Here is a 26234-nt window from a genome sequence, read left to right on the forward strand (position 1 = left end):
CCCTGCCTCCAGACATCCATAACGTGATATCATCGGCATATAAACTATGTTGAAGACCTGGCAAGGAATTGAGTAGCTGAGGAAGTTTAATCATGGCCACGTTAAACAAGAAAGGGGACAAAACGGAGCCCTGTGGAGTCCCCCTACTGCCCATCCTAATAATGTCTGATTCCAGTCCGCCAACGACGAGCCGGGCGGTGCGTTCGGAAAGAAAGTCTTTGACGTAATTATAAGCTCGTTGACCCACGTCGAGATCAGAAAGGTTGGCCAGGATAGCGTCGTGGCGTACGTTGTCAAAGGCCTTAGTTAAATCTAGAGTAAGAACGGCCCTGGTGTCCAGCGGAGAGCAGCCGTAGCCATCGATTATCTCGTGTTTGAGGCGCAACATGACGTCTTGCGTGGAGAGTCCGGCACGAAAGCCAACCATGGTGTGTGGATAGAGGATCTTGTTTTCTATAAAGTGATTAAGGCGAGCGAGCACAACGTGTTCAAATAATTTTCCTACACATGATGCTAGCGAGATTGGCCTGAGGTTGCCGAGCTGAAGATTTTTTCCTTGTTTAGGAATCATTGTGATTTTGGCTGTTTTCCATGCGGCGGGAATAGCGCCCTGCTCCCAACATTTATTCATGTAATTCGTTAGGGCCTCTACCGAGCTATCGTCAAGGTTGCGGAGGACCTTGTTAGTAATGCCGTCAGGCCCAGGCGCCGATTTAGTGCGAAGACCTTGAATGGCAGCGCGAACCTCTGCTATCGTGATGGCCCTATCTAATTCAGGATTGGGATTACCCGTATACTCAGGGAGGGGATCGGGCGGGCTGGGGCTAATATAGCGTGCCTGTATATCATGCAATAAATCGCTGTCAGTGCCCTCGAAAGAATGCAACAGTGCTCGTAGGTTGTTACGTTGGATGAGCCTGCTGTTTTCGGGGTCAAGAAGACTTCTAAGGGTGTTACAGGTCCTCGATACCCCCATTTGGCCATCCATACGATCACAGGTACTGTGCCAGTTTTGTTGCGTGAGGCGGGTAGCATATTCTTCGATTTCCCGGTTGAGACGAGGGGGGGAGCCTTGTGGCGACACCATCGTCATCGTAATCATCAGCGCCAGAATCATCACCAGCGGTGCCTAGCCAGCGTCAGCAGTTGCCGCGCCGGTAGCTCGTCTTCGCCACTTCCACTTCTGGCCAGGCCTACGCTCTTCCAATAAATGAAGGAAGCCGCATCCGCAACACCAACCGAGTCTGTTCCCTACACAGTCATTGCTAAACATTTTGATAAAGTGACATGTGTAAAAACATTTAAAATGATTGAGGAAGTAGAAATTTATTACTCAGCAAGCGCGTATTCCTTCTGACTTCACGGTAGGCATCAGAGCTGGAGTTGCCCGACTAGTAGTCGCCCTCGCCGTCCTCACATAAGTCTCGCCGGTGGGGCTCCACGGCAACACCGCATGTGTCCTCGAAGTGCTCAATGCATTCTTTTGGTGCGTCATCTTTATATGCTAGTGTCACCCAGAGAGCACAGTCTGAAAAAAGAAGCAACATATCAAATTGCCGTTTTTCAATATCAATATCGTATCAGGAAGGGGGCAAGTCGGCTCTAGAAAACATATTTCACTGCGCGTTATATATATATATATATATATATATATATATATATATATATATATATATATATATATATATATATATATATATATATGGGAAATGAGGGGCTCCGTGAAATAAGACAGAAAATAAGGTTTGGCCGTCAAGAAAACCTCGGAAAGCAAAGGGGAGGTTGTGGTGGGTCATAGAAAGAAATGAAGAATTTTTTTAATCGAAAAGAAAGTGGTGAAAAAATTCCCGCCGGGTGGGATCCGAACCCACCACCTCCAGAATACCGGTCTGGTGCGATAACCACTACGCTACCGGCGGGGCTGTTTCCCCAGCACTTTCTCGGGTATTTATGTTAAGGTATGTTTTGTTTCCTGCACTTGGGGGTGGTAGCCAGCGCCACTCGGACTACTCGGGGTGAAGAGGACCTCCTTTTTAACCCCCGGGCCGTGACTCGAGTGTCTACGACATTTCGAGAGTGGTCGACCAGCGTTGAACCCTCTTAAGCTCCCTTTGGCACCAAGACTGCCAGAACAGAGGCCCTCGCTAAGCATGTAGCGAATCAGAAAATTGGAAATGAGGGGCTCCGTGAAATAAGACAGAAAATAAGGATTGGCGGTCATGAAAACCTCGGAAAGCAAAGGGGAGGTTGTGGGGGGTCATAGAAAGAGATGAAGAATTTTTTGAGTCGAAAAGAAAGTGGTGAAAAAATTTTTTCACCAATTTTTCACCACTTTTTTTTCGACTCAAAAAATTCTTCATCTCTTTCTATGACCCACCACAACCTCCCCTTTGCTTTCCGAGGTTTTCTTGACTGCCAACCCTTATTTTCTATATATATATATATATATATATATATATATATATATATCTATATAAAGTTTTCCTGGACGCCGGTTGAAAAATACACAAAAGTCGTTTACGGCCACGGTTGAAAAAGAACGGGTTTCATAACGTTTCGGCCGAGGGACCGGTCTTCTAAGGGATCTGACGAAGGCCGGTCCTTCGGCCGAAACGTTATTAAACACGGTCTTTTTTCACCTTGGTCGAGAACGACTTTTGTATATATATATATATATATATATATATATATATATATATATATATATATATATATATATATATATATATATATATATATATATATATATATATATATACATCAACTCACGAAAGGACCAATCGGCAATCGGTGTTTTCGAGAACTATGGGTGTCTGTACGGATACCTCAACGGATACGCGGTGCGTTGGTATACATAATTGTTTCTTTCTGACGAATGTTACCCAAGCAACTGCATAAAAGCAAGTTTAAGGGCTAGGCCCTAACAAGCCTTAAAAACGGAAAGCGGAACTTTTCAGTTAAACTTTTGACGGAACAAAAAAGTGTAAGAGGCAAACGCAGCCAAATTTCTCGACCAACTGAGTTGAAATTTTGACAGCGTATTCTTATTATGGCGTAGTGGCTCATTGGGGCTAACTTTTCAAAATATCTTACCCATAATTTAATGATAAGTATTTATAATTAAATTACGAGCATCATTAAGCATCGACATCAGCAAGCATACAACTGCAAGCTAATGTTTACTTTAACTTTATTGAGGGTGCATTACACTGAAACAGTGAGCTTTAATACGCGTCCTAGAAGTTGAAGCTAAAAGAGACCCGGTGCTTTTCAGACCCGGTGCTTTCAAAGCTGGGGGATGTTTATGTGGCTGCAAGAAAGCTACCGACATACCTGATGGAAGTCTCAGCTAAGAAAGTTGTAACAGTACAGTAACAACCCTCGCATGACACTTCGCTCCCTGCACAGAACTTGAGAATTTCTGTAAACCCTAAACTTCGCCAGAATACCAATGTTACTGCGACTTGCATTACTGTTGAGCCCATGACAAAAGTTGAAAGCGATAAAAAATAAATATGCCCGTTCATAAAACCTGTAACAGCCATGATTAGTCGCTTGGGAGTATGCTGTAAGAGGTTACCTCGTACCACCGACGGTTTGGGTTCTTTTAACCAGAACTTCATGCAACTTATCGAGGTAACAGTACGAGCTGTTCTTCAATATGGTTTGCGGTTGTGTACAAACTAATGGCTATTCAGTGCACTTGGGGATAAAAATACCATCCTACGGGCAAACCTCAAGACAGGTACGTCATCACTGAAGCACCCGTTTTAGCATCGTCAGGTTTGCCTGTGAGAATATTTTAATAATAAAGCCGCCTTGGTACCAGGAAGCAGCATTTGTTCGTACTTTTAAATGCAGCAATATTTTTGCCTTGTTTTATCGCATCCAACTATGATCCTGTTGAAGTATTTGGGAAACACACCTGAAGTGCAGACACCCAAAATCCTTGCGTTTCGATACAAAAACCACCTTCCTTTCTAGAAAAGGGAACGACACTAAAAGTTAAGGATAATAACTTGTCCGGATGTTTTCTTTAATTATGTATCAATACCAGCCTTGTTTTTCTTTTCTTTCTTTTCGTTTATTTCGTTCAACTGGAAATATTCCTCCCTGCCATTTGTGATTTGTTGTGACTGTGTTTTTTGTATTGCTATGTTGCTCTGTTTTATTGCTATTACATTTGTCCTCTTCAATGCTCACTCCTGCCATAGCCCCCATGGTGCTGCAGTATGTACAAACAAAATAAAATAAAAATAAAAGGTGCCTTACGGTGTCCCTGGTACTCCATGTCTAGAACGACGCACGTCTCGTAGTCGGTGTAATAGATGATTCCCTCCTTGTGTGTAGGATCTGAAATGTTTCCGTGCACGTTCGTAAAAATTAAATTCTCAGTTCTCGTTTGAACTGCTATCAGCGGCCAGGGCTCCATCAGCAGCTTCTTTTCCGGGTATAGTTTATTCTCTCCTAAGAAGGTAAGTCAAACACATCCAAAACAAGGCCGAAAACAAGTAACCACAGGTATATAAGCTAGGTTATATTAATACCGGTTAAGCTCTTAGGTAATAGATGTTATCAAATTTCAGTTTTAGTTCTTGAAGCGCAAAAGCACATCTGCTAGATGCACAGCTTGGTGAAGGTAGCAAGTGGTAAAGTTAATATTTCGGGATTTTTTAATTCAGCTGTTTTATTTCACTGCACAAAGAAAGAGCCCGCAACACTTCACACAAAGAAACCCCCGCCCTTCAACACAATAAATGGTTTGAATAAAGTTCACAAAAACAATTGCATACAGTATTGTTGGTCCATTGAACAAGTATGAGCAAAGCTCAAAGCAAAGGCGCTTACCATTTGATTTTTCTCGAGAAACGATGCTCACCTCGATATTTTTATTAGAAATAACATAAAAATAACCGATATATTCTGTTTTAGCTTCAAATTATCGAGAATTCTTTATATTTATTCCTTGCGAAATTTTCGGACTAGAACATCACTTCCCATTAACCGACAATTCCAAGTACTAGGTGAATTCGAAGTACCGAGAGTCCACAGTAATAGAAATATTCGTGCAGTGCTTCCACATCGGGTGCTTACCGTCGCCCAGGGTGAACGTCTGTGTGTTTGGGGCGTCTGCTACCTTTACGCGAAAAGGAATATCATGTCTGAAAAGTGAGAAATATACCGAGGTTAATTGCATAGAGTTAAATTTCACCCCTTCAATTTTCCGTACACTCCATTTGGTACTTGTTAGGGCTATTGTTATGTGATAGTATCATAGCAAATGTTTATTGAAATACAAAATAATAAATTCTGATGCGTATATACACTCTGCTATTCCAGGTATGCAGGGACTAATTCCGGCCACTGTTCCAGCTTCTTTTACGTAAATGTTCACTTTAATGGTAGTATAGTGCTATCTTTACAGTAATAGTTTACTTTTTGTACCCAAGGACATGCTCACGTTGACGAACGTATTGCCCTTAACGTAATTTACGTGCATAATGACAGTATTCAACCAATTGTTGCTGCTAGCCTTCTAGTTTATTGTTATTTTTAATCTCTGCAATACAGATTTCCCCAAGTACGTACTCGGCCACACTGAAACCAACTTCACCCCCGCCTTAAATCCATCCCAACAGCTAAGAATGAATGAAGGCTGGGCCAATTCCTCAGAAAACCCCGATTCTTGTTCCGTCCTGCCGGTTTCGATTGAAACTGGTCGGCGAAAGCTCGTCTGTACTTTAAGTTGTCGAATTAAAACGGGCAATTTAAAGGGTTCCTCTAGTTATCAGCGCAATTGTTTGTCAATTCTGGCAAAGTGATTGCGCGACAATGGTTTTGTGGTCCAATCCCGAGCAAGCTTATCTTGTCAAGCACGTTTCTGAGAAAGTGGCTTAGTTTTACTCTTATGTCGTTCGGGTACATTTCAGGTAAATGGCAAAATTCCCACTGAAAAACGCGTTCGATCCCCATAATTTCACTTAACACTGGCTGTCTCACATCTTGCAATTGGAAAGCCTATTTATTTGGGTTTAGTATTGGAGCACTGTCACGCGTATTTTTAACTTGAAGTTCGCAAGAAATGTGCGCTTGTATGCTCGTAATAGAGGTGCTTGTTATTGAAACCAGGATTAGGAATACTTAGGTCGCGAAAATTCCAAGAATACGCTATTTTCACTTCTCAAAAACTAGCATTCTGACCTGCTTTTACTCCCATATAATAATGTAAGACCCCACTTCCAACTTTACCTAATGGGGATCCACGAAACCATGATGTTAGTTATCGGGATTCCGTCTATGCAAATCCCAAATGTGGTTACGTTGTAGGCCACCATTGGAGAAAACTTCGGACCACCCCGCTGTTATCTTCGAAGCCACTTCATATGATCTCCTTAGTTCATTTAGGCGGCACGCTGAATTGAGGGCAGTATTAGGTATCTGCAACCAGTGTCTAAGGTATTAAAAAGTGGCCTTCGATAGACGTATTAATATTAAACTGGTATGTTGTACACAGAACTTTGTGCATAGCACTTTTTGACTCAGGAGTTAAACATTTTTGCTCATTTGTGCAGGTGTGCATATACCCTTTTACTTTGCACCTATGTCTTTTACATTTAAATCATATTCTGTCCAAAACTCCGGGTTTGGGCAAGTGGGCCCGGGAGAGGCCTTCCCCTGTGTCTGTAATTTAGAATGTTCGCAAAAAGAATACTACAGGTAACACAAAATGAAGAAATGGCCTTCTGAGCACAGTAAGTTATAGCAGATACTACGGAAGTTCTAACTGGCAGCCTATTCTGCCGCCCTGTTCAGACTACCTACTCCAATGTCTGACTATCATTCTGCACAGAATCCCATTCTTGCTTCAGCGGCTCGTTTTGTTGCGAGAAAAAAAGGGATACTCAACAAAGCACTAATTTGAGTTAGAAAAAACCGAACGTTAGGATTAGGTTCTTGTGGTGAGGTTGCACAGTTACAATTTCACAAAAATACATTAAACAACGTTTCTCCATTCGCACACCTGTATATTTCTAATTTAACCAGCTCTGCCCGGTCTCACATGGAAGCTGTATATACTTATCTTCGGCGGTGGTCAGCGTCCACCTGTCTACGCATCGCGTCGACACAAAAAAAAATTTTGTGTCCAGTTTCTCGAAAATCCTCCGTAGCCCTCAATCTAGTGCACATATTTTCAAAACAAATCCTATCGAATCAGGCCGCTAAAACGATTGTATCATGCACGGATGGGTCGTTCACTTGCCTAGACGGTTAGTTCACAGTAGGAAGTTGTAAACGTTACAGAATTCCCGTCGGGTTTCGCTACCTGGCCGCTGGCGGAAAGAGTATAGTAACAGAAAACTATGTTACCATTGTTTCGTCAAAACGATCCCAAAACAATTTAAATGGCAACAAGCAGATAAGACGGCTCTAGTATTACGTCTAGTTTTGTCTACTTTTCAATGCTGTAAGTACTGTGAAATTCCTGCATTTTCTCAACACATGGGCTTCTACGGGAGTGCAACAAAGAGCCCAATGTGTTTATCATCCACAACAAAACTCTAGTTCCTTACTGCTTTATTCAGCTATTTAACCAGGATGCATGCCGCAAAGTAAGTTTTTTTTCCTTTATATCAAATCCCTCAAAACACCATAGCCCCTAGACAAATTTAACAAAACCCGGCAAAGCAACGTATTGGTATGCCGGCTTCTGACGCCCAACTTTTTAACGGGAATATTTGAAGAGACACTGAAGTAATTTGTGCAAATTATGGGATTACGAACGCAAATTGTAGTCCGGAGTCCACAGACCATGTTTCAACCACTCCGAGTGCGCTCACGCGACTTTATTCACTAGAAAAGACAATTCGAATATGCTGTCCTCCCCTGTGCATCCTTGTCCATTTTGTATGGCGCTTCGTATAACGTCACAAAAAGGTGGCTTGGCTTGATTGAGTTACAGCACGGCTCGCCCACTTCCTGATAGAGTCAGTAGTCCCTGCGATAAGTCCGCCGCCCGCCTGACGGGTCGTTATCATTCGTTCGCTCAGTTGAAACTAAACCACGGCACGTTTGTGAATGCAAGCGTGTGCCTTTAGTTTGTTAATTTCTACACTGTATCAAGCTCAAAGTCCAGGTCGCTCCACACGAGCGACGCTTCACTCACTGGTACGTTGTTGGAAAATCCATGGCCAATTAAAGGGGGGAGAAGAGTCAGCGAAGTTATTATGGGGGCTAAAGAATTAAAATCAACCGCAACTTTTATCGTACAGCGTAAAAGCAAAGTTCGGTAAGCACTTTTGGGGGGGCTGGGTGAGCCATCACAGCGGTGGGCAGCACGACCACACATCTGCGAACGCTTTTACGTCTAAGGCATTCAGTCGGTACATGAGATATTGTGGGAATTTGGGGGGCCCTTACTGTACAAGCGCTATACAAGAAATATTCATCTAAGCTTCTTGTAATGCGAACCCTAAATAAAAATGCTAACTGGCTATACGTTATATACTTTTCATTTCTGTCTCTAGCATCGCTGGACTGTGGCCGAGCGGTTTCGAGCGTTAGGTGTCCTGATTTGCAAGTCACAAGTTCAATTCCCCGATACTTCATTTTTTATGTTGATTTATTGGTTTTCGGGCAATGTTTTCTATACTGAATTCACAATTTTTGAACTGCAACGTTCATTTCTTCACAAGCGAGCTCGCAGAATGCGTGCAGGCTGACACTGATGCGCTGGAAAGTTCTCGTTGGCGTAGTGTTGCCATAAGCACCGACTGGTTGTGAGCACAGTCCCGAATCGGCCAACCCTTGGCATGGAGGGAACACGCCTCTTATGATACAGGCACGAGCTAGGCAAGCTGTAAAGTTGGCAGAAAAGCGCATCGCATTTGAGTGTCCACGGTGACGCGAAGGGCCTTCAAAATTTGCGTTAGCCTCAGGAAAGAATTGTTTCGATTCCAAGCCGTGTTGGTTAACTTATCTGACGCATGTTACAGCCGACAACATGGCAGAAGTGGCAGAAGCGCGGTATGCCGATTACTGAGATATCGAGAATGCCAATCCAAGAATAACTCCAGATGTCAAGCATGTTGTGTCACATAACCGAAACCTAAACTGGTTTGAATTTTATTGTTGGATATCGCCCAATCACGTAGCACCTCATGCTTTCGTTACTGCTGTTGGTGCGGCCGCCGCCAGTCGCACATGGTAGTTCCTTTTCTTTCAGGCTTTATAAAATAAATACCGCCTTATCACCCGGATCTACTATGAAAAGCGTCTTTATTTGATCCTGTCCACGCAGTGCAAGTAAAAACAGTAGCGTGACAAATTCCCTTCAGTGTCTCTTTAAATACGTTGAACATACTTCTACTAGGGGCTAACACCAGGCGGCATTAGGTGTCATTCAGAAGCTACAGACTTCATAAGAAGTGCGTAAATGCCTCAGAATATTTTTTTCTTCAGTCGCGATAGACTCCTGTCCAGAATACAGACTAACCTAATCAGTACTTCCATAAATGTGCTATGTTGATTTTCTCTGGGACGCAGACTCATCAATGACAGCGGGTTTTAGGCGAAAGACAATACGGCCATAATTTCGTTGTTTTATTCAAAAAGGATCTGAAGCCGCATCATTTCGTATCGCTTATACGAGGCATATCAACAAAGATCAGTTTACACTAGTAAATACACTTAGAAAAACTGCCGGTTGGGCGGGTTTGTATACGTTTTTGATTGGAACCCCGCTATGAAAAAACAAAGACGAAGCAAGAACCGCAAGCCGAAGTGCTCTTGCAACTGAGTTTAATTTTGGAAACGGGTATATGTATACAAATAGAAAGAATCTGCGTCATTGCTAAGCGCTTCGTCATGTGTTTTGCTTCGTCTTCGTTTTTCAATAGCGTTTTTCTAATCCTTACACCAGTGAAATACAACAATGCTTGACGGCAGGAAACTCAGATCTAACTGTTTACATAGACACTCATTGATTCCTGCTGGGAGTTTTTTATTGGCTCTTTTTACCAGGGAAATGTTCACAAGAAAGCCTGCAGCCATTCGCATGCTGTGGATTTTCCCACTGAACGGGGTTTACATTGATTTTTCAACTCACTTTGGGCCTTTCTCTGTCTCCGCAAACATCCATACATAAGTGGCGGTCCGTGCTTCTGGGTCGATTTCGGTTCGATTTGCCTTCACACATTCAAATATTTTGTCGTTGTTTGCGTCCGAAATGACCACAGGGAACTGAAAGTTTGTAAATACCTAAAGAACGAACAAGTGATAAAGTACCTGTGTTTGAAAAACTAAAAATGTGGGAAATTTTTTATATTACAGTTAAAGCCGCACACAAACACAAATTCTCCTTTCGCAGCCGAAACAAAAACGGAGACCAGAACATGAGAATACAGTGCGGCAATGCTGCACAATGCTACAATTGTACAGGGTTCAATGCTTTTTCAAAACCCCTGCGGCGGTTCACCCCACCGAACTCGTTAGCAAAAGGGGTTAATGTCGAAGAGAGCTAAACGCTTGAGCACGTGCTATCGAATGCGGGAACCAGCGCTGTGAAATTGACACGGAGGTTATTCACATCACTGCGTAGCATTGCCCGTAATGTGGATATGGCATATGCTTGGCAGGGACATGGAAAGGGCATTGCGGACCTTGTGGATTCGGACATTTGGTGGCCGATCATGATTGTGATCACATCGCGCGGACTCGTTAGTAAAATTATAGTCTCTGTGTGGCTTGGTGCTGTTAGTGCATAGTGGGCCTAGTGGCTGAAACCTTTTTACCGCATTATTGGTCAATTCGTGGAGCTTTGTGTTGGCTTTTCGGTGGCATAGTGCAGCAGTCTCTATTAGGCTTTTTGCAGGCCTCGTTTGAAGTTAGTTTTTCTAAGATTTTCTTCATTGCCCTTCACACCTCCATCGCGATTCCGGTTCTCTAGCTGCGCCATAATGGATCTCTGTGAATTATTTCCTGTTCTGACTTTGTCTCTCTCGTTTATTTGCACGCAAGATTTATAAATCGCAGTGAAATGGTTTTCCCGTGTAGCCACTGCCTGTGGGTTCCTCAAGATCAATTCGCATGATCCATGAAGAGATACGAACACCTGCGGACTTCTCGCACTCTCCACAAAATGGCGCACCTTGGTGGAAATCAAACAAACCAGCTAGCTGGCCTCAGGCTGGAGTTCGCCCGTCCCGAGTGCATGCCATCGGTGTACCCATGTCTTGCGGTGCTCAGGCTGACGGGCTTCATACGCTGCAGCATGATATACAAGGCGGCATGATCTACAGCATGATCTAGAACACAGGGGTCGTTCGGCTGTGGCAAAGAACTCACAAATTCGGGTCGTTTTGGCGCCGCAAATGTATGGCAGCTATGTATCTGTGTAGTTCATAGCCGCATCAACGCTGTAACTACGCGATGCGCCAATGCTGTGATTTCCGGAATTTTTTTTTAATTGCTCGCTTGGCGATGCGCACGCGTTTACGGTACTGCAATGCTAACGTGGTTTGTTATAAATTGCGAAGCACTCGGCGGACTTTTGCAAAAGAACCTTCAGATGGTGCTCAGGTCTTTTTAGTTCGTACGTATGCCAGGTGGTCTAAAGATTTCTGCAATTCTTTTGAGGAAACATTCGGCATTGTCTTTGACGCTGCTTGCCTTTTAAACGAGTTGCCGCGGTACTTTCGAACGACACCCAGTTGTAGAGCAAGCACACGTTTCCAGCCCGGGATTTCTTCCGAACCAGGTAGAGGCTACAACTGTCCGATTACCCACTGCCCGCCAAAGCTTCCCGACTAGGCCGCGTGTGCTCCTACCAACATCTTCCTCAAGCCGGTGCCAGTCTCTTTCACCACGCTGGTTCACAGTTCTTACCCGCTATCAAGCTGCAACCATGCAGCTATTTCCTGATTTCCGGCGCAACCTTGGCGCTCCAGCAATGAGCCTGGCTGCCACTATGAGCAGCTAGAGCACCTTTCATCGAAGAAGGGAGAGCCTCGGAACCATGAACTGGCGAGGTTAAACAGACGTGTTGGCTATTAGCACAACTGCGTACCCGGACCAGGAAGAAATAGTGGACATTAGCCTGCGAAGCAAGTACGGGGAACAGGAGTTGCGGACATGGGGAGGCGACAGTTGTCAGCCTAATCTTGTTGGGATCAAACCACAGGGACTGTTCAGCAAGAGTGGTTTCTGTATGACTTGGTATCGCTCCTGTGAGATCGCGGAAGGTTTATAGAGCTCATTAGCACCATATTTATGCCAAAAGGGGATGCTACAGCCAGGCGTGCATATAATATTTGATCCAGAAGCCACATGTAAGAGAAAAATTAGCAGTGGCTTAGCTCGGCTATGCAACTATATACGTAAAGTGAGCTAAGGTTCAGCTGGTTATTCTTAGGTTTCCTGGTTGTCTAGGATTAGTTGATTATCATGCTTAGTGCTGCTAAAATGATTCCCAATCCAAACCAATCCAATCCAACGCGGCGGCGCCTCCGGTGCACCAGCGGTGCGCCGTGAGACGTCACTGCTCCTCGCGCATGCGCAGCACAGCTATCCAGGAGCCACGCGAAACTGCTTAAGCTCGGCCAGTGTAGCTTACGCTACAAAATGTAACAGCATTAGATGCTGAAAACTTAGATCAGCTGATTAGAACCGGTGCTATACGATAAACATTGCATGCCTTTTGTAGACAATGTAGGTATTTCAAGAATAGATTCATCGACTATGGCCTCTTTAGTATCTACACCATCTTTTATAACATATAAGAGGTGTTTATAAAAGAACTGCACAATAGCAAAGGGGGGGGGGTGGCTATAGAACTTTAAATACAGATGTGCAATAACATTTTTTCCCATTTTTATTACCTACCCTTAGCATGTGCACGTGGGACCAGTGTGAACACGGCAATGGTGGGAAGACGATTGCTCTATGAACCGTCAAAAAGTCGGAAAAACGGTAGGTTTTTTTGACGGTGCAAACACCTTGCTTTCCATGCATTCTTTGATACGTTTTTAGGACACTGCAAAAAGTAATGCTTGTTTGTCGGCGTTTTAGAACGCATATTTTATTTTGTGCCGCTATCAAGGTATTGCTTTGCGACTGCTGTAGTATACGTGTATAAACAATCACATCACCATACAAAACAGCCTCTGCGGTAGCAGTTCATCGAAGCGCTCTAAAGCCATACCTTAAAGGTGTCCACATCTTGCCGTTCGAGCTGGAGGGGTCCACCAGGCGCCCCTAACTTGGAAAAAGTCTCGGTTGTTAGGGATAGGGTAAATATAACGACTGCGACAAACCTCCACATCTCAGGGTTTTAAAAATGCTCTGCAAAACTGTTCCTTTTTGCCTGCTGCCGACCGGAGTTCTAATAGTGGCGATCTATTCAGGCCGCAGGGAGTCGCTTGACCAAAAACAATTATGTTCATCTTTGTTTTACTGGAAATCATGTCAGATGTGATGTCTCTATTCATAAGACATTTCTGTCGCTGGACAAGTTTGACTGACAACCAACATTGTTCAGGACATCAAAAGTGCCAACTCACAATGAGATATCCAGTCGCACTTCGAATACGTGTCCCTTGTATTATGCTGTTTTGTTTAGAATGGGAGTAAATACTTAGTCGTATTAAACACATGACCGTATGTATGGGTTTTAATTTAGAAACAGCGGTAGAAGACTTTGTCACTGTGTCTACATGCGGACCTCCTCTGCTGTTAAACAGCTGGGACAGAGCAGAAAAAACTTGACAAAAGCGTATAAAAGTAGCTTCACAGAGATATTGCGACCGCTGTCAAAACATTCATCTCTGCAAGAAAAACTTGGCCATGTGGGATGAATGGTTTTTGACAGCTAAATGTGAATGAACCTTCATCTTAGAAAGGATAGCTGCGTTTCTGATGTTATGTAGACTGAAAGATATGGCGTTCGTTTTGAAACATGTCAAACCCGAAAGGTTGTTCCCGAATTTTCTATCGATGGCCGCAAACAGCAAGTGTACAGTAGAAATTGTGCCCTTTCTGAGGAGTCTACTCAGCCAGTGACATCTGAAGCGTGCGACCTCCCACACAAGGTGGTGCGTGGGCAACAATGCACAGTTTAGGGTGAGCTATCACAGCTAATGACTGCTTATGCAAGCATAAAACGGCAAAAATGGCATAACCAGCTAGAACAATTTTTACATCAAGCTGGCGTAGAAAATTGTCTAGGGCGCTGGATTCCGTAAGCAGGATATAGTAAAATATATGGTGTTACAATTGCATGCGCTCATGTATTGCAGGTACAATTCAGGATAAAGAAACGGGTATTTAGTTGCAGAAATCAGCCCACATAGATATTTTGTAGGGGTAAAACATGTATAGCTGTGATTATTTAGAGTCGTTACAGAGTGTCTGTAGAGAGCTATAGACGTGCTGGCATAAAATCTCTTCGCTAGAGACTGGAGTATGGCTGGGAACTATGAACCTACTAGTGGCACGCTTTAGTAATTTCGAGATTAAGAATCTGGACACTCGGAACGAGAAAACTTCTTTGGGTGGCTACAGACGGATGTTTAGTTTCAAACTCACTGAGTGCTGACCAAGTCACTGCACTTTGCCGGCCATACAAAGCTATTAAAAGTGAGGCTTGCCTCACGTAGGATACTTTGAGGCTGCTGACCTAAACTTGTATCACTAAAACCAGTGACAGATTCAAGGCCCCTTCTCAAAGCAAGTCCGACCACTTCCGCCCGTAAGAAAATTTAGTTTTCCCTACCCGCATTTCGAAAAAAGTTACAGCAGTTCCACTCAATGAGAAAGCTCTCAAATGCGGAGAAATGACTGGGCAGAGGGGCGTTGGTGCCCTCTCTTGAAAATTGCCGTAGCAGTCTGGAGTTGATACCGAAAGTAGTCAAGGGAGGACACCGAAGCCCTTCAGAACGCCAATAAAGGCACGCTGGCTTAATTTTTCAACAATATGATGTAATGTATGCATTATTACTGATTTTGTCCTCATTTTGCATTATTGGGCACTTATTTTGCGGCCTAGTAGCGGCAGCCCAGTTTCAGCGACGCAACGCGAACATCACCTACAACGATTTGCTTATAAGACACGTGTGCCTCTATGGCGCCATAGGATTAACATCGGCTCTGTAACGCGAGGGGCCCAGGTTCGTTCACGACGCGGGGAAGCGGTTATCTATTAAGAGCATCGCTTGGCAGTGTTCGCTTGCTTGACTGCACATATTGTCGAAAGACGATAGTCCTCCGCCGGTTGTGGCATGTAACTCCTTCTCCGCTCTTCGCTACCACCCCTCAAACCCTTCCCCTTCCTGTCTCAGTCTCTCTTGATGAATTTAACGGAGGTTTGTTCAATGCAGTTCCATTTGCGCGCCCTCGTAATTTTCCCGCGCTCTCTCCTGGGACAGCTCGGATCCTTTTCTTTGTCGTTTGTTTCTTGCTCAGCCTAGAGCAGCACGAGCGGGAGCTTTTTCTGCCGTTTTGAATGCATCTTTTTTTTCGTGCCCTATTTATTTCGCTTACTATCGCACAAACCAACCCATCAAGCATTCGTAACCAAAAGGGACTGCCAGTTATGTAAATATATTTAGCCTCAAACGTACGGCAGTTTTCTTGGCGGTATATTATGGGGACATGTACGAGCAGCGGTAGCAGCTTCGGGAGTTTTTAACGGTTCAGCCTATATAAACTTCTTGTTCGAATATCCTGTTAACTTTTGGCCGAACGACTGAATCAAGCGACAGGCGTATGCCTTTTCGGAGTCTCTATTTGGGTGCCTGACGCCGCGGTGGGTGGAGCTACGATGAAAAGCCGGGTGCCTGAAGTGCTCATCACTTAAAGAGCAACCAGCTCTAGCAGGGTGTTGGCTCCGACTACTTCCTGTTCGGTAATTTTTATCCAGCTAACCAAAAGTGTTCCTCGGGCCACGACTCGAGAAATGAAACCCACTGCAGGGTAGTGCCCATCTAACACTTAATACGGAATCCGAGTAGGTTTTTAACAAACATTAACCATCAATACAGCCATTTCATGGTACATTGGGTATATAGAAAGTATGTATATATATATATATATATATATATATATATATATATATATATATATTTATATGGTTTATAGAAGGTACGTGGGTGTACTTAAAAAAATGTATCTTAATGAAAATGAAGCAGGTTCTACTACAACGTGATGGGACAGTATGGGGTCACTTTGTACGATTTAGGAGGCGAAAAAACCCTATTTGTGCATGGAGTAGCAAGGGTCAACCAATCGGTTACCTTTTTCAACCAATTGGTTAGTTAAATTTTGTCAGTTACACCTAGACTGTTCATGTGTGCACTTTAGGGCTCGTTTTACCTATAGGCGTACGGCACACTCGGTAAGAGCTGCTGAATACACTGTAGTGATAGTGAATACACCCCAGTGACCGCGAAGTATATGAACAGGCAACGCTCTTCTGAACAGGTAACAATGTGCTGATACGCCATCGTAGTACCTCGTAGAGGCAATTTTTGTTCCCGAAATCTAGCATTTTCAGCAATAGTTCACGGTTGCCCATCAAAATTAGGACGTCTTCTGCAGAAATTGTTAGAGGAATTTGGGTTATAACGAGCTTTTTGCAGTCAGTTGACAAGGCTGGCATGCCGAGATAAGCTCAGGTACGTTTTCTGTACTGTTACTGCCTGATTAAAGTCACCTTCTTCCCTACTGGACGTAGGTGGGACGTAGGTCCCTACTACCAGGTCTCTACTACGTAGGTGGGACGTAGTAGGGACCTGGGAGTTACCATTTAAGGATGACGTTCAAAGCCTATGCCATAGCCTTCTTGGCGGAAATTTCTAGTTGTAGGGGCAGAGCTGCAGTGGAGCAAGAAAGCAGGCTGCGGCTTCGGCAGTCCGTTTTCGACTGAGGCTCCTAATTTGGTATTAATTCTTCTGCCAGCGCCGTCCAAAATGTGGTGTTAGGTAGGGTACCCCCTCAGTAGAGAAAAACACGGTCAGTGGCTTGCGAAAACACGCCCGGAAGTATTTCCCTCAAATATGCCTCCACCTGCTCTGTATTTGCGAAAAGCGGTGCAGGCCGCACGTATCACGATACCATTGTGAGTGAAGTCTCATTATGCAAAGAATATAGCTTGCTGCACCATTTCGTAACGAGGCCTTATCTTTAAATCGGCGGCATGTCAGCAAATAATAACGGGCAACATAGAACAGCGCATATTTTGTGTCGTCTGAAGGGCGCCGTATCTGTTTGTTAGGCTCTTGTAGCCTGTAATTTGTTGGTCGCTTCTTCGTCATGAATGATAGAAGTTCGTGAAATTGATTTGTAATTCTGAGGTTAGTAGGAGTCGTTGCCAATTTGGGGTATTTTTACAGATGATATCTGTTGTGAGGTAATAAGTAACTTATCCTGATTTCCAAGATATATTGATGAAAGTCAAGAGTGTCTTGCCCCCTCCGGAGGTAATTTAAAATGTAGTGCCCTTTGATGCACTCTTAAAGATGCATACTTCGTTTTTTTTGTGTGAAATGAAAATGTGTAGCTTGCTTTTTTTTTTGGAATGTGGAGCCGAGACCGGAAAGGGGAGAGGAGACGTTGAAAACAGACAGTTGTAGCGCCGTTTTCTCAGGTATAGCACCTTATCTTATCTAGCAACTGTATCTTATTGCATGTGAACAACGGGTGGTAAACAAATGCCACGTCATCATCGCCCGCTTACTTTCTGCCTGGCGTGGCCCAAGGATCCGTCCTTTGACTACTGCTGTTTTTGGTTTTTGTCAATGATTTACCCAATGGTGCCCGGTCAAAAGTTAGATTGTACGGTGATGACTGTGTTGTACTATCCTGTCAAGAGTGTTGGTGATGCACGTGTGTTACAAGCAGATTTATTCAGTCTCTGATTTGTGTGCGCAATGGCAGATAAATTTAAACATTGCTAAATGCTGCTATGTAACACTTACTAGAAAGAAAAAACACTGCAATGTAGCTATTTTTTAAACAGTGGTGTATTACCAAGTGTACAAGAACTGAAATATCTTTGTATAACATCCCACTCTGAATTAGACTGAACAGACCATATTTATGCAACAACTGCGAAATATTATCGGCTCGTACTTTTTTCAGAGGTATTTCAAAGCTTCCCCTAAATCACTAAAAGAAACGCTTTATGTCACCAACATTAGGCATATTTTTAAAAACGCGTGCGCAGCATGGGACCCGTATACGGAATTGTTTAATGAACAATTGGAAAGGGCATAGAAGCGTGTAGCAAAATTTGTTACAGGTAACTTCAACATTGCTATAAGAACCTCTGTCATCCGAGATAAATTAGGCTTGCAAACATTACGCTGGCAAAGAAATATTTAGTCCCCAGCTTCTCTATAACATTAAGAAAGTATAAATTGGAATTCGCAAAAAATGCTTTCCTAAAAAACGGCAAATTACATGTCGCCACGAAGAGACAACTTAGAAAAAATTAGACCGTACGAGTACCGCATCAATGTATTTAAGTATTCCTTCTTTCTCTATACAATTATTGATTGGAACATGCTCCAGAATCACATTGGGCGCTCACCAAATATTTTGACTCGTATTGTGTGCTAAAGTTTCAATTTTTTGTTGCTATGTTCTGGACTGTTTAAGGACAACCCTGTATTCCAATTCTCTAGCTTGATTTGTAGACTGACTTGTTGCTTTTGCGATTACTAACTCCCCTACAAAAATGCCATCTGGAGCAGTAGGTATTTGTAATAAATAAATGTAAAAAAGTTGGAGAACTTGTTTGAACTCCACGTTAATTTTTACTATGTTCTCATTTCTTCTACGATAGGCACTTTTTTCCACAACTGTCAGACAACTTTAAAAGCCGCACAGCCGTAGGACCACTCCCTTGTCGGGGACGTTAATACAAACATACAGATCCTCTGATTTAATTATTTTCTCCTGTCGCTTATAGATTTAGAGTGGCATTTAAGCTTCCCGAAATGACAGCACTGTCAAGGATTTTGCATTATTGCTCTTAATTCCGCACGAATATGTGCATGCCATTAGGTCTATATACTTTAAACTGTACTAGTCACCGACTCAGGAAAAACAGTTCAACCTTCATTCAGAGCGGCGGAGTAACTCACAGAGCCAAGGTTTCTGAGACATGCAAAAGTGAAAGCGAAATTAATGCAACCAGATAACCGGTTATGTTCCACTTGTGCAGTTTATGCCGTTTTGTTTGAGCACGATTGGACAGAATTATTGTGCAGGTACAAAACAAAGCCCGCCGTTCTTGCCAAACTTAAAGATCCATGGCACTGTGGGAAATTGAGTAAAGGAGAACCATTTTCGAGTGCGTTGAGTTGGGCGAATCGCATCAAAAAACGTCGTCCGTTGCCATCGCATTGGCTACGATGTTCCCATTGCACCACCGGATCTGGACGTGGGCATTCTTCAGTTTGAAGGGTGGCAGCTAAGAAGGCGCACGCCGTGAATGCAATCCATGAAGCGAGGTAACGGCTAATTAAGGTTAACGTTGAAGTCTTCGATGAAAACCAACGCTGTCGTCTGGCCGTCGCTTTACTCATCAGGAGAAATCAGCTCCTTTACGTTCATTGCTGCTAGACCAACGTGAAGAATGGCCAAATCGATGTCCACGTCGCCACACATGCTTCGCACAACGCAACCGTATCTACACTGCGAGGCAGCTTGAGTTCGGCTTCTCTGGTGGCTGGCAGTGAACTGCCCACGGTGACGCGCCGCCGGCCGACGCTTGGCCTCTTGTGTTGTACTAGACCAACAAGCGCGTCCTGTCAGGCCGCCCAGCAACTGCAGCCGAAACGCCGGGGAGGAAGGCGAATAGAGTCTTGCTTTAAGCGCAACATATGTCATTCGACGTTACACTTTACAGGCTATGCACAAGACTGAAAAGAGGATTGTGTACGTATCTTCGGAATGAAGCCCTAAAATCAAAAGGTACGGGAAGGGGACTTGTACTGATCATCTTTTACCTATTGCGCAAATGCTTATTTGATGACGTGAGAAGATGCAAACTTTCCCTTTACCTCTCCGCGCGTCACCTATACACCACCAAGCACACCTTTTAGAGAAAAACTCATGCTTGTACATAAACGCGTTTAAGAATAATTGTTTAACCTCGGGCTGTTACAGGTCGCTTCCTATCGCCCATATTCAACACCTGGTACACCGCTATCAGAGCTCTGGGGATGGCTGTGGTGGACCAGTTGAATCGTAAGTTTTCGATTCCAAGGATATGATTTCAGAAGGAACCTAAACAATAGCCAATGCAATTAGAAGAAAACCCACTCCAATGCATGCCATCTTTCCATAGATAGCCTTTTGGCGTTATTATATAAGCCAACTTCTGTTTGTGGTAAAACGGACTTACACACCATGTTGGGCAACAACATAAGCAACTCATACATTGATGCAGTCAGCATGAGCGGACCATAAAACCGTCCCTTAGGCGCACTTTCCTCATTAATCCCCTTGCGTCAACAGGCAGCAGACACAAAAACTGAGCAATTCTAGTAGGACTTTTTTTCATTGCAGGTTAAACTGTTTTGCAACCTTCCGCGTCAATATTCACATCACGCTCCTGCTTTTTGTTGTAAATCACGTCATCTTCTACGTAGATGTCCATTTCGCAACTTGTCCTGTACGGGGTTTTGGTTGAGACAGGCCTCTTTTGCGATGGCAATGCTGTCTGTGGCTCTCCCTAGGCAATCCAGCCGCCCACAGCTTCTGCGGCAGATATGAATGCACCCACAACGCCGATATGTCTGGTCGGACGTTTTCTAGGTCTTTCGACCGAGAAACCACTCTATAAAATCAGCAGTTTACCGGTACTCTCTCCCTGTCGCCTTTGAGATAACGTTATTCTTTCCTGTGCAGCAATCTTCCGGTATTTATCGACAGCGAACCGAAATTTGTCTTCCTCGGGTTGTGGAAGACGCTCCATTCCTTTAGTCCCCGGAGCCCATACTCCAAAAAAGCGTTTGTGCTTTTTTGGAGTATAGGAGGCTTTGTACGGAGTTGGCATCGTGCATGTTTATATAGGGGAAAGGAGGACACACAAGGTGTCAGCTTCCCACCAGGCCGGCTGCTACGTGGCCGCGCGGAGATTTCTGAAATTTTCGTAATGCCTAAACTGCGCACCAAAGACATTAAAATGTCTAGACCATCCGCCAGGAAGATTTAAAGTGGCGATTTCTGTTAGAAGCTTCAAGCTTTCACCGTGAAGGCTTTTATTTCTGATCGGCAGTTATAACAAGTGTATTCGATCTGATGCAAACCGTCTCGGTCACGGTTACAAACTTATTTATAAATGGCAATGTTTACAAGATATAGAAAGGTAATTTCAGAATTCCCACAATAAAAAATTTGTTCTCTAACGACCGTGTTTTTGCTAAGGCTTCGCAGCTGACACCTTCGTGTAATCTATAGACTAGTAGTCACCCTCACCATCGGCGGTCTCGGCGGTGAGGGACGACAATACCGCAACAAGCGTCATCAAAGTGTTCAATACACTCTTTTGGCGCGTCGTCCTTATATCTTAGTGCCATCGAAATAGCACACTAGAAAAAAGAAATGAAATAAAAACCTGATTTTTGTAGTTTCTATGATGTACTAAAAAAACAAAACGTCTTGCTTGGACGTCTGCTTTTTAAAAAATATACAAAAATGGCGCTCTTCGCACAAAACTTCAGTTTTCTGGAATCGTAAGTGCTGCTTGGCCGACACTTAGACACTCAGCCTCGAAATAAAAGGCGCGCCTGCTTCGATGTCTGTGCGTGTGCTTCAAACCAAGTCACAGGCTGAGTTTAATCATCCAGCAGCCGAACCCTTATGAAACATGTTGTGCATAATCTTGGCTAAACAAACCATGCAGATCTTTCGCTCCCAGCAACTAGGTTTACTGTGTTAACCTGACCAATGTCTTCTAACTAAGCATTGCTCTGTTCAGCACATGGTAAAAGGGGACGGGGGGAGTGCCCGCTATAATTTTAGTGGGCTCTTTTAAACAACACCAGACGTACCTATGCAAACGATGGTTGCCTTCTGGCACAAGAAAAGTAGTTCTTTTTTTTTGAGACAAGGCTGCAAACCTTTCCGTCAACAATGCCAACTCCGTAAAACTTTCGCTTTAGAGTTCTCATAAAGTACCCTTATTTTCCCTATTTTCACCCATTTTGACAGTCTAAAATGCTCGGTAAGAATTAACACCAGGCATCAGGCTGCAAAATTAACGATCAAAAATATGTTTTGTTATATCAACCAGGTAAAAAAGTAACATTCCTTCGTGGTTTACACAAGGTTAGACAACTAAGGTTGGATTATAGTAAGATTCGCGAGTATTCGAGCTTCATTCGCAAAACTCACATGCCTTCTCGGAGTTTCCTGCTTTAAGAAGTTGTCACAGTCTCGACATCTCAAATATCCTTGAAAAGCGCCCATAAATTTCTTTTCTGTACATTTGGATCACATAGTATATGTTTTCCGTATACTTTTGCCCTCATCTTGTTGAAGTATCGACATTCACAATTACGCAGGCATAACTGGCGAACTGTGCTTGCTTTCACACACTCAAAAAATGTGTGTCTGAGTCTAAGATGGCCACAAAGAAAATCAAGTGCTCGAATACCTGGGCTGAACAAGTAAACATGGATTTGCAATAACGCCACTCCATACTTCACTTGGGCCTCATACTCGCAGTGAATGTGGTGGTGGTGATACTAAACTACGCAATATAAACTATCTTCACAAGCACCTTTTCTTAAATACTCATCGTGCTAAGAGCAATCATGTTAAGAAGTACTTTGAACCATACCGGGAACCACAAAGAAGAAAAATGATGAGTTTAAATAGTACAGACTCCCTCGTCCTCCTGCGTCCTTTGGAGGCGTTCTAGGGCATTTTGAAAGAAAACTCTGTTTTTCCGAGCTTAAAATAAAGCTTTAAAGTTTTTGTGGCAATCACTGTATTACGTGCTCACTGCTGAGAAGTACTTTCCCAAGCAGTTGCTGATTTCTGAGACAAAATCCGCATCTTCAGGGATGGCTTGGGTGAGATGTCTAAAGTGGGGCCATTTGGTGACATGGTAAGTTTGTTCTAGAATGTCGTTTTTTCGCCCAGTTGGGGTTAAGATGATTGGATAATGGTCTGATCCCCAAGTGTCGGGGTAGTAGACCAATTGTATGTGCCACTGAAGTTAACGAAGAAGATGTCAATAGCAGTTTTAACTCCGTTGCGACGAACAAAGGTGGGTGCCCTGGAGTTTAGGATATGGTAGGAGGAGAGTGCGTCCAGCAAGGCTCTGCCTCTAGGGGTGCATGTTTTTCTTCCCCAGTCGGTTTGGTGAGCGTTGAAGTCCCCTATGATTAATGCATCTTGACCAAGGCGAGTGGAGAGGGTTTTCATCATACCGGCATCCCTTGATACGTTCGGTCGGCCATAGACGTTTGCAACTGTAGTATCCGTACCCCTCATGCGGACGCTCATGACGCAGCTGTCCATGTATTCGTTTGCTAGGTCATGGATTTGGATTGCAGCTTGTGGGAGGTCTTGTCGAACATAGGTGCATACTCGAGATTTTCCAGGGGAGTGTGAGTTGTGGGGGCATGGGTGAGTCTGCAGTTGGGAGTCTCGCAGTTGGGGGCACCAGTGTAGCATACATATCCTTGTAGTGGCATGTCACCTCCTTTTATGCTTGATTCCTGGAGGGCTATTACGTCGAAGCGTTCTCGTTGGAGGTGACAGACTAGGTCGGCGTAGCGACTGCGGAGTCCGTTTACATTCCATTGTAGAATGCGTGGTCGGTTTGGGGGCTTTGGGGGCGCTGGTCTTTTAGGTAGTACGCACATGCTGCTTGAAGATTTCGATGGCTGTTGCGAGCGTCTCAATTGCCGTGTTTAGCATGCTTGTTATGGCAAGGTCGATACCAGGCTTGTTATGGCAGGGTCGATAGCAGTTGCCTTACCAATAATATCTTTTTGAAGTAATAAAGGGTGTGGTTAAGTGCATTGCACTTCTCTCTGGTTTCACTATTTGTAGAGCGACGTGAGTGAATTTAAGTGGCGTAGCATGGATAATCCTTGTGGGTGCCGTTTACAGCTTTGCTTTCCAACCACATTCACAGGGTGGATTGGCGCTAATTTTTTTTGACCAGGTTCACTTTTTTTAATAAAAAGAGTGAACCTGGTCGTCGCTCCCTACCAAACGCCAAACGCGATGATCATTCGGCAATGGCAAAGCACTCACGCATATCTGGTTGCTTTGGCGTCCAGAGAGAGAGAGAACAACTTCATTGTGTGTCCGGTGTGAGAGGTCTTGGGAAAAGGAAGAGGTAGAAAAACTACGGCAGATCTCTGCGTCTTTCTGTAAATTAGAGCCCCATCAATAACTCCGCGAACGCCTATCCTGTCGCCTTGGAATTTATTATTTGCTCACTCGAGCATTCGCGTGAGTTTACCACACTAGAACAATCCGGCTTCCTTCCCATTGAGAAGCAGCGGCTTGACTAGGCTGAAACAACCTTCAGATGCTACCGAGGTCTTTTCAAGTTCGTGCTTATGCCGCTTGGTCTCAAAGACTTGTGGAGTTCTTTTCAGAAAATATTGGACATTGTCCATGACATTTCTCTCCAGGCTGCGGTGCTTGGAAGACTACCAAGTCACAGAGAAAACCTGAATTTACAAAGCAGTCCCTGGGATTTGTTCCAACCAGGTAAACGATTCAAACTGAGTTTACCCCCATGTCCGCCCTGTCTGTTCCCAGTCTCTGCCGCAAGTGCTACTGTCCACATCTCCCTCAAGCCCGTTTACACTGGTGGAAATGGCCATGTCGGCGGTTTCTGTGGACAAAGGGACGAGCCGCCGAGACCCCTCCTGATAATTCCTTTAATCCTATGAACTCATGATGATGATTATGGGGCACGAGAGAGGCAGATCTACTTCTTTTACAACATCCTCCCCCCGCGCGACATTGAATGAGCAGAGTCCGCAGCCAAAACTTGTTTAGTCCATGGAGAGTTCCTTTTAAAGGAGCCATGAAGAGAAAATACAACTTCGTTTAATTTGAAAGAACTAGGATTCAGTATCTCACTCAGCTTCATTACAGCCACAAAAGATGTTTTTTTAACGAAAAAAAAGCAAGAAGTATTTAAAAACTTTCAAATTTTGCGCCACAGTGACGTGTTATGAGCAAGAATGACGTCATACGGGCCAACAATAAAACGTAATTTTCAGTGCGTTAACTGCACGTTAGCATTCAAGTGATGCGATCAAATGGAACTAGAGGCCCCGTTACAGACGTCCAGTCATGCGTCGTCGCGACAGGTCAGTTAGGCGGCCGCCAATCGCACAAACAAGGTTCCGTGACGTCATAGAAAAGTTGCGGGAAATTGACTAGGGGGTCGCGACTGCTTCACACGTTTTCTTCAATGTCTCCGTTATTTGTTCGAAGATTGCGATGATATTGGTATCATTGTTATCGGGACTAAGCACTCTTCCTGATAAACCCAACTTGTATTTTGTCTTCATGGCTCCTTTAAGTCCGTGTAAGCCAGAAGAGTCCGACACATCGCGCCTTCCATCTCCACCGGTGGTACCGATGTATTGGCGTTGGTGGACCCACGAACCGAGCACCTGCGGCCACTAGAGGCAGTCTTGTGTGGAGACTAGCTGAACTTTTGTCCTTCTTGGCAGCAAGTATTACTTGCTGTTTCCGCCTCATACGATTTTTTCTAGTGGCACCCGGGTACATGTGGGAAATATTCGAAGAAGGCTTCCCTGTCCAGGAGATTTTGCGAGTTGATGTCCTGGGGGCTAATTCAGCTCTGTGCCTTGACATGCGGCGCACTCTACGCTTTTTCGCTGAAAACTTCCGGTGCCCACGGTTATTCTTCCCATCCGCAACCTTTAGCTTGCGGCGCCCATACTTCCGCAGTGGGGTTGAGTTGAGATTTAAAGCAGCTTCCTGCTCCTCCATCTTCGCACGTTTCCTTTTGACAGTTTTTGCTTTGCTAGTCATGCGCACCTTTTTCTTCGGAACCATACGTATTAACTCTAAAGGACAAAGAAGGTCGCGCCATAACAAACATTTGTTTCCGTCTTCGACCAGCACATCATTCGAAAGCATCTTGGGCTGTGTACTCTTGCAATTTCCTTCGTTATTCGCTCGAGGTGCACTGAAAATACACGGTTCCTTGATTGTTGCAT

At 44.1% G+C, this 26234-nt stretch overlaps 1 protein-coding gene across 1 annotated transcript; it reads right to left on the reverse strand.

Annotated features, from left to right (window-relative positions):
* Window positions 1–1300: 1300 nt before the first annotated feature.
* LOC144151730 (uncharacterized) lies at window positions 1301–13368 on the reverse strand. The gene is made up of 5 exons (XM_077682850.1): window positions 13199–13368; window positions 10106–10257; window positions 5095–5162; window positions 4273–4353; window positions 1301–1528 (listed from the first exon to the last, which is right to left on the reverse strand). Exons 1-5 carry the CDS (start codon window positions 13316–13318, stop codon window positions 1392–1394), a joined length of 558 nt encoding a protein of 185 aa, XP_077538976.1. The 5' UTR covers window positions 13319–13368; the 3' UTR covers window positions 1301–1391.
* Window positions 13369–26234: the final 12866 nt, after the last annotated feature.

Source organism: Haemaphysalis longicornis, unplaced genomic scaffold (assembly GCF_048455015.1).
Source record: "Haemaphysalis longicornis isolate Haplotype H1 unplaced genomic scaffold, Haemaphysalis longicornis Haplotype H1 scaffold_9, whole genome shotgun sequence".
In the NCBI taxonomy this organism is placed as follows: Eukaryota; Metazoa; Arthropoda; class Arachnida; order Ixodida; family Ixodidae; genus Haemaphysalis; species Haemaphysalis longicornis.

What these genes read in the sequence shown, in the direction of transcription:
- LOC144151730 (XM_077682850.1), bottom strand. Translation starts at nt 13,318, where the DNA reads ATGTGGAGGTTTGTCGCAGTCGTTATATTTACCCTATCCCTAACAACC. An exon ending in AAGATGTGGACACCTTTAAG is followed by an intron (nt 10,258 to 13,198) that starts GTATGGCTTTAG and finishes TTCGTTCTTTAG; the next exon opens with GTATTTACAAACTTTCAGTT. An exon ending in CATGGAGTACCAGGGACACC is followed by an intron (nt 1,529 to 4,272) that starts GTAAGGCACCTT and finishes TTCTTTTTTCAG; the next exon opens with ACTGTGCTCTCTGGGTGACA.